A 13,203-nucleotide genomic window follows, 5' to 3' on the forward strand; every position below is an offset into this window, starting at 1 on the left:
AGAAAAAAAAAAAAAACTGGACTTACTATTAGGGAGAATTCATTGAACACATCTGACAGCACTGTTTTCTAGTTCTCTTAGTTTAGACGATGACAAGCCATCATGGCACGCGGTCGGAGGTGTGTTTTAAGTCATATAACAAATTTATCGTGATAATACAAACCATGCCTTCTTTATATTAATTCCTTTTTTTTAATTTAGTTTATTCGTTTTTCTGCATAATTTTCTGTGTTTCATTGATTAAAACCAAAAAAAAAAAATAAATAATATAAACTAAAGACAATGGTGAAATTAACAGAAGAAATGATTGTGGCACGTACACGAATGTCCGATTTTTCTGCCGTAAAGAAGCTCAATTGTTGGTATGCATTAAAAACAACATACTTTTTTCCCTCCTTAAATAAATCATCATTATAAATAGTTGAATATAAATTAACTAATCAATTTGAAGTTTTTTGTATGATTGTGATCATTATAACGGAGTGATCTTATTTCCAACTGATTTTCATATACTATAAATTTTAACTATTAGATATATATTATCGTAAATAGCAAAATAATATTTAAGAAATATTTAGAAAATTAAATAATTGAAAGTTATTTTATATTTATAATTTATATTAACAATACATATATATATATATATATATATATATATATATATATATATATACATATGTATATATATATATATATTAACGTAGAAGTCACAAATTCTTAGACATTATAATAATACATTAATGATATTAATAGCATTCCAGGTCTGCTTCGTAAACTTATTTTGTATCATTTTATTTTAACATACTAACATTTCTATGAGAGAAAGGCAGACAAATCAAGAAACTTATTATTTTATATAATTTGTTGATCAAAAATGTTTATTTATTAATAAGGCTATGATATAAATAAAATAATATTAGAGTTAATACTTTTATTGTAGGGGATCAGAATTAACAGATGTAAGCATTTTACGTGGAATGGAAAATGTGGAAGTATTATCATTAAGGTAAATTTTTTTATAAAATAATTTATATATGTGGGTGTGTACATATATATATATATATATATATATATATATATATATATATATATATGTACGTATGTATGTATGTATGTATGTATGTATGTATGCATGTATATTGTAACAATGCACATTGAATAATAATTTAAAATAATGAAATTAGAGAAATCAAAAAATAACAACAAAATAAAATTTAGTAAGAAATATAAAAAAGTTGGATCACATGAAAATATAAAAATTGTAAAATCGAATGTAATATTTTAATCGTTGAATTTGAAATTTAAAAATTTTCATGCGAAGACAAATTATTAAATTTACTTATATTTAAAAATCTTATTATTTAAAAAATGTTAAATTCGGTATTAGACAAAGGAAAAAAAAAAGGTTAAATCGAAATTTCGAAGGGATATCTATATCGATTCGTAGAATTAGGTTAATTTTTCTAAATACCTATATACAAATTCAAGGAATGCGGTGCAACTATTGACACGCGATCGCGGGACTTCATAAGAAATCGACAAAGTCGAAGAGTGAGATAATCCATTTACCGCAATAAAAGCCAATTTAAAAGAATTCTGATGTGTTATTCCAAATCTTGTCCTTTCCTTTTTTTTTTGTTTTTTTTTTTTTTTTTTTTCTTTCCTATCAATCTTGAAATTCACAAACAATTAGAATTATTAGAATTCAGATTAGTCTAAGTGAAATATTACAATATATACATATAACATAACCTTTTGTTTATATTATTTAGATTGTATTAATATAACATAAATCTATTAATATAAATAATTATTAATTTATATTTATATAAATTTATTAATATAAATAACTATTTAATTTTATTAATACAAATAACTATTAATACAATCATAAACAATATTTCTATTTGAAAGTAAACTTTTATATTATATGAAGCAACGATGATTGTCGTCCACTGCTACTATGGACATGTTTGGTATACATGTGTACAGTAATATATACCACCTACAACAATAAAACCTGTTCCACCCACATAACTAATTTTACATATAACGTCATAATGTAAATGTTAATCATACGTATTTGTAGTTTCTTGTTTACTAAAATTAATATGAATATATAATGCATGCAAATTTTAAGTTTTTTTTCTTTTGTTTTTTTTTTCTTTTACTAATTATTCATATTATTTTGCTATAGAGCTATATATCAAACTTTATGTATTTTTATTTGCAGTGTGAACAATATTGACACGCTTGCTGATTTTCAATATTGCCACAATTTGCGAGATCTATTTATTAGAAAAAATAATATTAAAGATCTGAATGAAGTTTGTTATCTTCAAGAGTTACCCAATTTAAGGAATTTATGGCTTGGCGAAAATCCTTGTGCGGAAAAAGAAGGGTACATGTTTTGTAAAATTATTTATTTTTTAACTTTTATTATTTATTTCTCGACCAATCACTATTTTACAAGTGTATCGTTATAATAATCTGATATGAATAATTTAATAGATATCGATTAACTGTTCTTCGAGCTTTACCAAATCTGGAAAAGCTAGATGATAAAGTAGTAGCCCCGGAAGAAGTGCAAACTGCATTGTCAAGAGGCCGAGTACTTGTACATCCGCTTGATATGGATGCATCTCCACCACAATCAGAAATGATTAGTCCAGAGGTAAAAATAAAAAAAAAAAAAAAATCATATATACTTAACATGATTCATTTCAATTATGGATTTTTTAACTACCTCATAAAAAATCTTAACATATTAAATAAAGCATAAAAGGTGCACTTGTATTAAAGCTAATTATGTATTTATTATAAATATAATGTTAAAAAATGTCACTAATAAATTTTATGATGTTTGTTAACTCATTACAAATAAGGAAGTACCTGTTGAGTATATTGAAGAAACACGTGTGGAAAAACATAGGAGATATAGTTCATCTAGCGACCAGGTAAAATGTTTCTAATTCATTTACATAGTTTATATTTTTCTCTAAAACTTGCTTTTAACTTGTCAATATTACCTTTCTTAATTATTTTTATCTGAGAATTATAAAAAAATAAAACTATTTAATATTCTTTTAGCTCAGTATTGTTTACCATATACAAATGTGATATAATCTTTTTTCAGAGAAGTTATGATGAAATGCATCACACACAAGAAGAGTATCATGATCCTGACAGAAGAAATGCTAATTGTAAAACATTACCTCATCATTATGCTCAAAGCAATCAGTATACATATGAGGTAAGTTTATAACTTATAAAAAATGTTAATTTATGATTAAATTAGTTAGAAAGAAATTGAAATAACCTGTAATTTATGTGTTCTGACTATATCTTTTATTTTTACTATTTGAATAATGTTATACTAACAGCTCCATAATGGGCAATCAAAAAGTCAGAATAAAGATGAGAACATGTGTACAGAATCACGCAGTTACATTGAGACTGTGGCTACTAACACTATTGATATACCTAAGGTATTGTTATAGCAACTGCACATAATTTGCCGAATGCAATTATTCATCTAGACAAATTTGTAGTAGTACATAACAATGCCATAACAATTTGATTTAAAACTATAGTCATGCAGAACATTAAAGTCATAACATAAAAATTAATCATTTTAGATTAATATCTGATTATCTGAGCATAGATTGAAAAGGAGAAAAAAAATTGGAAACAATATCCATTATTTAAATGTTTATTAAAGTTCAAAATGTAAAATGTCCTGAATGATTTTGTTTCTCATTTAGTTCAGATAATCAAATGTATTTACATAAAGCATAAGATAAGATAATACATTTCATTAAATATATCATATGCTTTTTAGTCAGGACATTATCCTTAAATTAAAACTCTTAAGTTATATTTGCATGTTCATGATCTATCATGCTACCTTACAAAATTAATTTATTCTCTGTTATAAAATACAAACTATAAATAATAATATTGCAGGATACTGATGATCAACCAGCAGTTTCAAGACATAATGGAGATTATGACGAGAGACGAGCTTATTCTGAATATGTTAATAATGATGCATCCCAACGTTCATACACATCGCCTTCTCCACGTACTCAATATGGCGTTAAATACGAAACTCAAGATGATAATCGCTTTGAGAGGAATAATTATGAGTATGACGATAAGAGGCAGATAGAATGCGATGAACCATTACCTCAACCATCATCTCAACATAGACGAATGCCTACTCATCATAATACTGAAAGGGTCAGAATTAAAAGCCAATGTGTAAAATTAAAAAACAAAATAAAAAAAAAAAAATAATAATATTCTTTTAAAAATTTAATTTAATATATTGTAATGAAATCTGATTTAAAACAGGAAGATACAAGTCAAGTGCCTGGTTGGGTAAGACATTCCGATAAAGAGAAATGTAGACCACAGTTTCACTATCATAGGCGGCCAGTTACAAGGGTATGTAACGTGCAAAATTACAAATCTTTTAACTTATAATACTATTATTACAAATACAAACTGTAATTGTTTTCATCTTTTAGAACTCTAATATACTCTCTGCCGTATTATGCCTAGTCAAAGAATTGGACTATCCCAGTTTGGAAGTAGTAGAAATGGCAGTTAGAAATCGAATGGATGAATTAGAAGAATGATGTTTCTGACGCCGTCCCCAAAATCTTCAGGGGACGGTTGCCTTTTCTCGTGTTGGCAGTATTTCCTCTATTCCAAGTCCAGAATTTTCTGACTCACTTGACTCTAATCAGTGCATCGATAATGATATGAATTTTAACATCGAACATCGTATATGCAATCATTATGGGATAGATGAAACTAGTGAAAAATCACAAATGCAGAGAAATGAATCTACCGAAAACTGTAATTTAAATCGAAATCCAAAAACTTTCGTTACCGATTCAAATCTTAGGTATATTAAAAATAATCCACATACATACAAACTTCGGGACTCTGGATCAGATAATTTGACAACAACAATTAACAGTGAACCAAAAAGATCGAACGACGTTAGAAGAGTAGCAAGCAGTGACAGTATCCCCCGTAGTAACAATAGTGGTGTATATTTCAATCAAGGAAGTAAAGATCCAAATCAAGATTGTATAAGACGATCGAAAAGTCCTGACGTTAGAAACACGATAATGCCACTTCGTTACATTCAATCATCAAAAGGAACTTGGACGTACAACTTGTAAGTGAAATAATAGAGTAGATTGTTTCTTTCTGTCTATGATAACATAAAATGTTTTCAGAGACAGGTCATACAATTAATGAAGATAAGAATAAAAGGGTACTTAATTAACTATTACTTCTAAATTACAAAGTAAATCATTGTAATATGTGCATGATGGTGCATTATATGTTCCCTTTATAACTTAAGGAAACATTGTTCCAGAACAACAGTATTTATTGTACTTATCAAATGTTTATTATTAAAAATTATAAAATGGACAAATTCTTTCAATAATATCAATTAATCATACTTTAGATTAGAAGATTTTAGTATACACGTACAAAGTTTTTAAATAATTTTGTTATCATTATAGAAAGATCGATTAAATAGGTTTCATGTTAGTATCATATACTATCAAAAAATAAAAAAAAATGGCAATAGAATAGAATATCTTCATAAAATACAAATATCAATATTGATAGTAAAGAAAAATTTTGTTCTGTAAATGATGTTTCCCTAGATCAAAAAGCATAAAAGGTGCAGCTTATACATGTGATAGTTAAAAAGTTAGCAAATGCAACAAATTCAAGACTTTGTATAAAATGTTAAGATTTTCCATGCATGTGTGCAATATATATATATATATATATATATATATATATATATATATATATATATATATATATAAAAATCTGGTAAAGATAATTATTGGCAGAAAAGTTAAATGTCTATATCTGCAATGCCTAACTGTAGAAAAGCTTCCATATATATATTCTCTATTTTAATATGTATAAAAATCAGTTAGTATAAAAAACTAATCATAGTAAAGATTATAAATATCAAAAATCGTAATATTATGAGCAGATGAGATTCAATGCTTATCAATAATTCGATGAAAATATAAAAAAATAGATTTATGAATCTTGTAAAAAGAACTATTTAAGAATTATAGTAAAGTGATATATAAAATTCCAAGACAAAGAATATATTGGTGTTTAAAAAAAAAAAAAGACGCATTAGACATAATTAACTATAGACTGATATGCAGAGGAGGTATAAATTTTAGGAAAACTAACTTATATTGTATATTATTTAATCAAAAAATTAAAAATTAATCTTTCTATATAACCAAAAGAAACTTCAATACGTAACAAGAAATTAATTATTTATGATATACATAAATAGTCTTATAAGAAATTTTTTAAATGTAGTGCAATATTTTTCCTTACTCCCAGCCGTCCAGCTTATATCATTAAATAATTTAAATTCATCATTATTAATATTTACGAAATTACAATTATTATTGTTGTTGTTATCATAATTATAATTATAACAGATAATGTTGCTATTATATTATCATTATCATTTTAACTTCTGTTTCAAAATCTACATAATTGTTTCATAATTTTTGTATAATGTAATGATCAAAATGAGATTGTATTATATTACACAAAGATTTCATGTAAATGAATTATTTAATCATGTTGCAAAATATTAATTTTGTTTCTACTTCAAATTGTAAATCCTATGAGACCTCGTTTGTGTTATACAATAAGGAAGCTACTAAAAAAAAAAAGAAAAAAAAAATACATTTTGACGATTAATAATATTTTCTTAATTAAGTTAACATTTTTAAGTATTATAAGATATATATATTTAATATTTCCAATTTTATATTACATCAAAGAAAAAAAAATTATTATGACATATTACTGTAATAATTTATAAGATCAAATGTAAAATTATTTCAATTCATACATAAACTTATATTCATGTATGTTTTTAGGCATCTAAATTGCACAAGGGTGCAAATTGATGGCTTGGAGATAAAATGATTCAAGATATATTAATAAAAAAAATAAAAAAAAAAAAATAAAAAAAAAAATGTTTTAGACAAAACTTATATAATTTTTAAATCCATATAAAATTATACAAGTTTTAGTATTAATGTAAAAGTGATATTTACATGAATTACTGTTTTTTTATTAATCATTCAATAGTAAATTGATAATAACAAATACTTAAAAAAACATCAAATTATATAATCATAATATACAATACATTTATTCTTTCACTACTTATAAATTCATTAAGCCTAAAATCATTAGAAGACTAATACTTTTGTACATTATAATTAAGGGAAAGATTTTATATTAAAAGTTTCAGTTGGTTTTAATAAATATTCCGTGCGCAAACTTGCCTAGTTTAACTAACTTAACTACTATCCTTAACCTAAATGAATATGAAAGAACATTTTCAAAGTTTATAATATTTATTCTTTATTCGTGTATCATTGTTGTATTGTTTAAAATGAGATAGAGAGTTCATAGGATTTAAAGGATTCAATTGCATTTGTATACATAAGAAATAAAAATTATGTGTTTTTGTCTGAAACATTTTTCTGTAAGTGAAAAGTCTGTAAAATAATCCAAAACAAATATATATTCTATGTTTATATGTTTATATAATGTATGATATACTATGTTAATGTTATATAGAAATCACAATATCTTATTTATTCGAGGAGAATTAAACGAATTAATTTGTTGTTATAAAAATGCAAATTATTAACATTGTAAATGAAAAAGTATCATATTTAAGTTAATAAGATTTATATTTGAAATATAAAATAATATATACAAATTTCTTAAATTTTTAAAAAATATACTCTTATTCAAACATTTGCATTCTTTTAAAAAAACGTACTTTATTGTCCATTCTTTTCTTTCAGCCCTAATATGTTATTACAAAATTATTTCAATATAACAAAATAAGAACAAAATTATAATTTTATACAAATAAAAACTTATATTAACATTATATTTACCTGTTTCAAGGTATATATTATAAAATCTCTTGTGGACGCTCTAATCACAAAATAGTAATGTAAAATTAACGTATATTAATTAACAACTGCACTTTTTCAAATACTAATACGCCATTGCTGCGCACAATTCAAACGGTTTTAAAATGGCGTACATCTAATAAGGTTTACTTTTTTATCTCTGTACGGGAGAATTGGCCGATCATAATATCTTTATAATGAAAAAAAAGAAATATTGAATTGTGTATAATGCATTTTTATTGTCACATATTTAATATCAAAGATATATAAACGTGTGATTTTTTTAATTTATTATTTATCTTTAACATTGATAATTGCAACGGATTTGATGAATTGGAATCTTATTTTCATAACCTCTTCGAAGAGAAGTTAACATTTATTATCAAATTTTATCAACTGTTTTAAATTGTCACAAATATTGTAAATATATATTAATACTCAAAATGACTACATCTTATACACTGGGAAGTGATATCGTACATTTAAATGTAGGAGGAACTAGGTATATGTTAAAATTACATATTTTATTATATTAGATATGTATTTCAAATAATCTAATAAAAATGAAATATTACTTATTACAGGTTTTCTACGTCTCAACAAACTTTGACGTGGATACCTGATTCGTTTTTTACAGCTTTACTAAGTAATCGAATTGCCAGTCATCAAGATTTAGATGGTGCATTATTTATTGATAGAGATCCTCGAATGTTTTCTATAATTTTAAATTATTTACGTACAAAGGATATTAATTTAAAAAATGTTGATATTCGTTCTTTAAGACACGAAGCAGAATATTATGGTATTACACCATTGGTTAAGCGATTAATGTTATGCGAAGATTTAACTCAGTCTTCTTGTGGTGATGTGCTTTTCTCTGGTTATTTACCACCACCTGGTTAATATTCTTAAACAATTTTGTTCCACAAATTGAACAAATATTATTCGTTAGATTTATAATGTTTCTTTCTCTAATGTATTCCATTACAAGAGTCAGCAACAGTTCCTCCAAACGTCAGTGACGTCTCCGTTCATGGTAGAGCTGTAACAACGACTTTAACGCCTAGGACAGATACAGCTACTACTTCACAATCTGTAGTATCTTCTTCGTGTCCTTCTAATCAAAATACAAATGGTAATTATATATACATATATATATATATATATATATATATATATATATATATATATGCTATTGTTTAATTATTATTGTTTCAATTTAACTAGCATTAAATTAAATTATATATGTTTTAAGGACAACAAAATCATAAGAGACCAATAACTTCTCATGTGCGCAATTCATCATTAGACTATAGACTTTCTCAACGTGGATTACCTCATCCACGAACTCCATCTTTAGATTTGAGACATATTCGAAATAATTCGGCAGATTTAAATAAATTGTACAAAAATGATGTTGGTGTAATATTTGGACCTCAACAGGGTAAGGATATGTCAATAAAAAATTATACTACATATGTAATATTATATTACTGAATATATTAGTTTCAGCTTGGGTAGATCCTTTAAGAGTGCAAATTATAAAAGCACATCATAATTGGATTGTTGTTGCTTATGCACATTTTATAACATGTTATCGATTAAAAGATTCATCTGGATGGCAGCATGCATTTACAAGTCCACACATTAAATCTATAATCGAACGAGTAGCAATAAATGCAAAAATAGGTAGTGGAGTAGATGGTAAAATGGTAGCTATTTCTTATGGGAATCAAGTGAGATTATGGAGCGTTTCCGAATATGGAATTAAAACAAATATTGGTACTTTTAATTTGAATGTCCGTGTGGAATATTTATTTTTTATTGGTAGTCAATTGGTTGCTCTATCACCAACTGGAAAAATTGGTGTGTGGCATGCAATGACACATCATTGGCAAATTCAAGATGTAGAACCTATTTTGTCATTTGATACTGCCGGCACGTTTCTTCTTCTTGGTTGTAACAATGGCTCTATTTATTATATTGGTAAATATAGAAGAAATATTTTAATTATTTTAATATTATAAATATTTTTTACAATAGTAACATGATCTTTTGTTTATATTACAGATATGCAAAAATTTCCTCTTAGAATGAAAGATAATGATCTTCTAATAAGTGAATTATATCGCGATCCAAGTTATGATCCTATTACAGCCATATCTGTCTATCTAACACCAAAAACAAGTGAGTTAAAACATCTAAAATTTTTATATGTATTTATTAATAGTAATAGTTTAAGAGTGAATTAATTAGATATTAGATAATCATTAATACTTTGATTACCACATACATCAAATGAAATTTTATTATATTTTAACATTAGAACTTTGGTGTGGTATTATTTATTATACGTATCTAATACGACATTTTTAATAGTCTCATGCCTTACAATATATATTATCAATCCTATAACTAACAATAAAGTTAGTATGCATATATAAAGTTTTTATGTATGTGTATGCTTATGCTTATAATAAGAAAAGCAATAACTTTTCCTTCCACTTTTTACAATATTTATCAAGGCCCTTTTATCGAGCCACACAAACACACATGTGGCTTTCAAATATTAATATGAGTTTATTATTACATGCTTTGCCTCATGATTTCGTACAACTGGATAATTAGCACAAGGCAAGTATGGGTCATTATAATTTAGTATTTGTTTTCAATTCCACATATAATCCAAATATCATTTTTTAACATTCATTATATTATCACACATAAAAAATGTTTGTATAAGTGAAAAACATACTCTTCCTCTCCAGATTTAAAAAAAAACTTGCAATTACATTAAATAGAGAAATGCATAACTTTGTATTACTATGAAAACTACTACTTTATTACATTACTCTGTGGCTGTAATGAAAATAATTATTATTTGATAATTCTAATTAAATTTATTAATTGTAGCATAGGATCAATTTTAAATAAATAACTTTATCAAATATGTGTGCATGTTATACACACGTTCATATACATTATATCAATTTATATTTAATGTAGCAGCAGTATATTTTTTTTTTTTTCTTCATATAAATAGGTGATTAACCCTGCTGTCCTTATGCATCCAGTTCTACCAATGTTGTTACCAATTATTATCTTAATCATTAAATTTTCTTCTTCAATCATTATTTACAAAACAAATATATTCTATTTCATTTAAGATTCTTTCATTACATGTTTCATATTTGCTATCTGAGAGGAGGAGGGAAAATAATAAAATGCTTACTGTCAACTGCATATTAATTTTATTATATATTGTATCTAACTCATTAATATTTAACACACATATATATATATATATATATATATATATATATATATATATACCATTTTTATACTTATTTGTAATTTTGTGCAATGAATTTTTATTCTGTTCTAAAAGCAAAATCATTTGAAAATTTTGTACTTCAAAATGATTAAACTATAGCATATATCTACATTATATTTTTTATTTGTCATAGGTCTCTGTGGAAATTGGATTGAAATTGCATACGGTACAGAATCTGGTAGTGTCAGAGTTATCGTCCAACATCCTGAAACTGTTGGGCATGGACCACAATTATTTCAAACATTCACGGTTCATCAAAGTAGCGTAACAAAAGTATGAAATTTTTCAAAGTATTAACTAATAGAAAATTTAAGCAAGTAAAAGAGAAGTTTAAAAGTTTAATAAAAAAAATTGTTAATTATTTTAGGTAACATTATCAGAGAAATATTTAGTTTCTGTTTGTTCTGAATACAATCATGTAAGAACTTGGACAGTGACAAGATTCCGTGGTATGATTTCCACACAACCTGGATCGACACCTGAAGCAAGTTTTAAAATAGTATCTCTAGAAGCGGTTGAACCCTGTGTTAGTTATTATGCTGGAAACGATTTTGGTATGTTATATTTATTATATCAAATTTACTTTATATAAAATATTTATTTTATTTTCAATTTATAGGTCCATTTGGTGAACAAGATGATGAACAAGTGTTTGTTCAAAAAGTTGTACCTGAAACCGATCAATTATTCGTACGTTTAGCATCGAATGGGAAAAGAGTTTGTGTAATACAATCAATTGATTGTAGTATCATTAGTTCCTTCTATGTTCACGAATGCGAAGGATCTAGTCGAATGGGCTCCAGGCCTAGACGTTTTATATTTACTGGACATTCTAATGGCACTATTCAAATGTGGGATTTAACAACCGCTTTGGATCCATCCTTTCATCAAGATAAAGGTATTTATATTTACATATTTCTTCATAACATATTAACAATATTAAATATTAAGATATATGACATTAATGCTTTTATTATATAATAGTATCAGATGTGTCTGGTGGACCAACGCCGGAAGAACTTTGGAAATTGTTAGATCAATGTGATTTAAGTAACAGTCATTGCTCTACACCATGTATTAGTCCATGTCCATCACTCGCAGGTGTAGGTGCAAGAATTAAAACAAGTAATGTTTTATTTCTTAATCAATCACATAACTCTGAGGCAGTAGCTGGATCTAGCCAACAACAATAGATCCTATAAAAAGAACATTTTTTATCATTATATTAAGTTACTTAATCTGTATGACTTTTTCTACTTTGCATATTTTAATAAATTAATGCGCATTTATATATATATATATATATATATATATATATATATATATATATATATATATATATATATATATATATGTATTTATTATTTATAGTTGTGAAGATTAAGTAATTATAGCTATAGTTCCTATTTCAAAGCCATTGGCTGATAACTCTCTGTTTATTGTACAGTATATTAAAATAATAACGCGCAGAACTGATTATGTTTTAAGAAAAAAAAATTGTTTTGCATTTTCATGGAATTTCAAAACTTACTCTATGACAAAGATAAGATTGTTGACAAATATCTCTAATACTCAATTATAGAAATAAAATAAGCATTGCCGTCTTTTTATTGTTAGCTCTGATTATAATATAATTCAACAATAAATGTGATAAAAATAAATATTAGAATTATATATTATATAAAAATACAAAGATATTTCAATTTGTAAAGTTTAAATATAAGAAGCTTAAATAAATGAGTTAATGTTTTTCTTTCAATGTAATTTTTATTATTATTATTTCATAAAAGCTGATATATATTTATTATACTTCGTGTTTTTTTTATATGTTATAAGAAATAACACAAC

At 25.2% G+C, this 13,203-nt stretch overlaps 2 protein-coding genes across 9 annotated transcripts; both read left to right on the forward strand.

Moving 5' to 3' along the window:
• The first annotated feature begins 86 nt into the window (after window positions 1–86).
• LOC124956627 (dynein axonemal assembly factor 11) lies at window positions 87–7,458 on the forward strand. Of its 6 annotated transcripts, none has more exons than XM_047512680.1 (10): window positions 87–362; window positions 941–1,006; window positions 2,234–2,401; window positions 2,512–2,674; window positions 2,886–2,957; window positions 3,137–3,253; window positions 3,384–3,488; window positions 3,967–4,242; window positions 4,357–4,449; window positions 4,533–5,311. In XM_047512680.1, exons 1-10 carry the CDS (start codon window positions 283–285, stop codon window positions 4,641–4,643), a joined length of 1,251 nt encoding a protein of 416 aa, XP_047368636.1. In that variant the 5' UTR covers window positions 87–282; the 3' UTR covers window positions 4,644–5,311. The 6 variants fall into 6 exon arrangements, 3 of the variants coding, with proteins under 3 accessions (XP_047368636.1, XP_047368635.1, XP_047368633.1); XR_007103316.1 differs by lacking the exon at window positions 3,384–3,488 and adding an exon at window positions 6,963–7,458 and having other exon boundaries at window positions 90–362; window positions 4,533–5,194; XR_007103315.1 differs by lacking the exon at window positions 3,384–3,488 and having other exon boundaries at window positions 90–362; window positions 4,533–5,194; window positions 5,256–5,311.
• A 512-nt stretch (window positions 7,459–7,970) lies between these two features.
• LOC124956733 (BTB/POZ domain-containing protein KCTD3) lies at window positions 7,971–13,119 on the forward strand. 3 transcript variants are annotated; one of them, XM_047512920.1, is made up of 11 exons: window positions 7,971–8,523; window positions 8,606–8,919; window positions 9,013–9,156; window positions 9,277–9,465; window positions 9,534–10,007; window positions 10,092–10,208; window positions 10,650–10,655; window positions 11,489–11,628; window positions 11,723–11,909; window positions 11,975–12,253; window positions 12,340–13,119. In XM_047512920.1, exons 1-11 carry the CDS (start codon window positions 8,465–8,467, stop codon window positions 12,546–12,548), a joined length of 2,118 nt encoding a protein of 705 aa, XP_047368876.1. In that variant the 5' UTR covers window positions 7,971–8,464; the 3' UTR covers window positions 12,549–13,119. The 3 variants fall into 3 exon arrangements, with proteins under 3 accessions (XP_047368876.1, XP_047368873.1, XP_047368874.1); XM_047512917.1 differs by having other exon boundaries at window positions 7,973–8,523; window positions 9,528–10,007; XM_047512918.1 differs by lacking the exon at window positions 10,650–10,655 and having other exon boundaries at window positions 7,973–8,523; window positions 9,528–10,007.
• The last annotated feature ends 84 nt before the right edge of the window (window positions 13,120–13,203 follow it).

The sequence above is a fragment of the Vespa velutina genome, chromosome 23, assembly GCF_912470025.1.
Source record: "Vespa velutina chromosome 23, iVesVel2.1, whole genome shotgun sequence".
In the NCBI taxonomy this organism is placed as follows: Eukaryota; Metazoa; Arthropoda; class Insecta; order Hymenoptera; family Vespidae; genus Vespa; species Vespa velutina.

Coding starts and splice junctions, on each gene's coding strand:
- LOC124956733 (XM_047512917.1), top strand. CDS start 8,465: ATGACTACATCTTATACACTGGGAAGTGATATCGTACATTTAAATGTA. Junction 8,920..9,012: donor TGGTTATTTACCACCACCTG/GTTAATATTCTT, acceptor TTCCATTACAAG/AGTCAGCAACAGTTCCTCCA. Junction 9,157..9,276: donor TTCTAATCAAAATACAAATG/GTAATTATATAT, acceptor ATATGTTTTAAG/GACAACAAAATCATAAGAGA.
- LOC124956627 (XM_047512680.1), top strand. CDS start 283: ATGGTGAAATTAACAGAAGAAATGATTGTGGCACGTACACGAATGTCC. Junction 1,007..2,233: donor GTGGAAGTATTATCATTAAG/GTAAATTTTTTT, acceptor TTTTATTTGCAG/TGTGAACAATATTGACACGC. Junction 2,402..2,511: donor CCTTGTGCGGAAAAAGAAGG/GTACATGTTTTG, acceptor ATAATTTAATAG/ATATCGATTAACTGTTCTTC.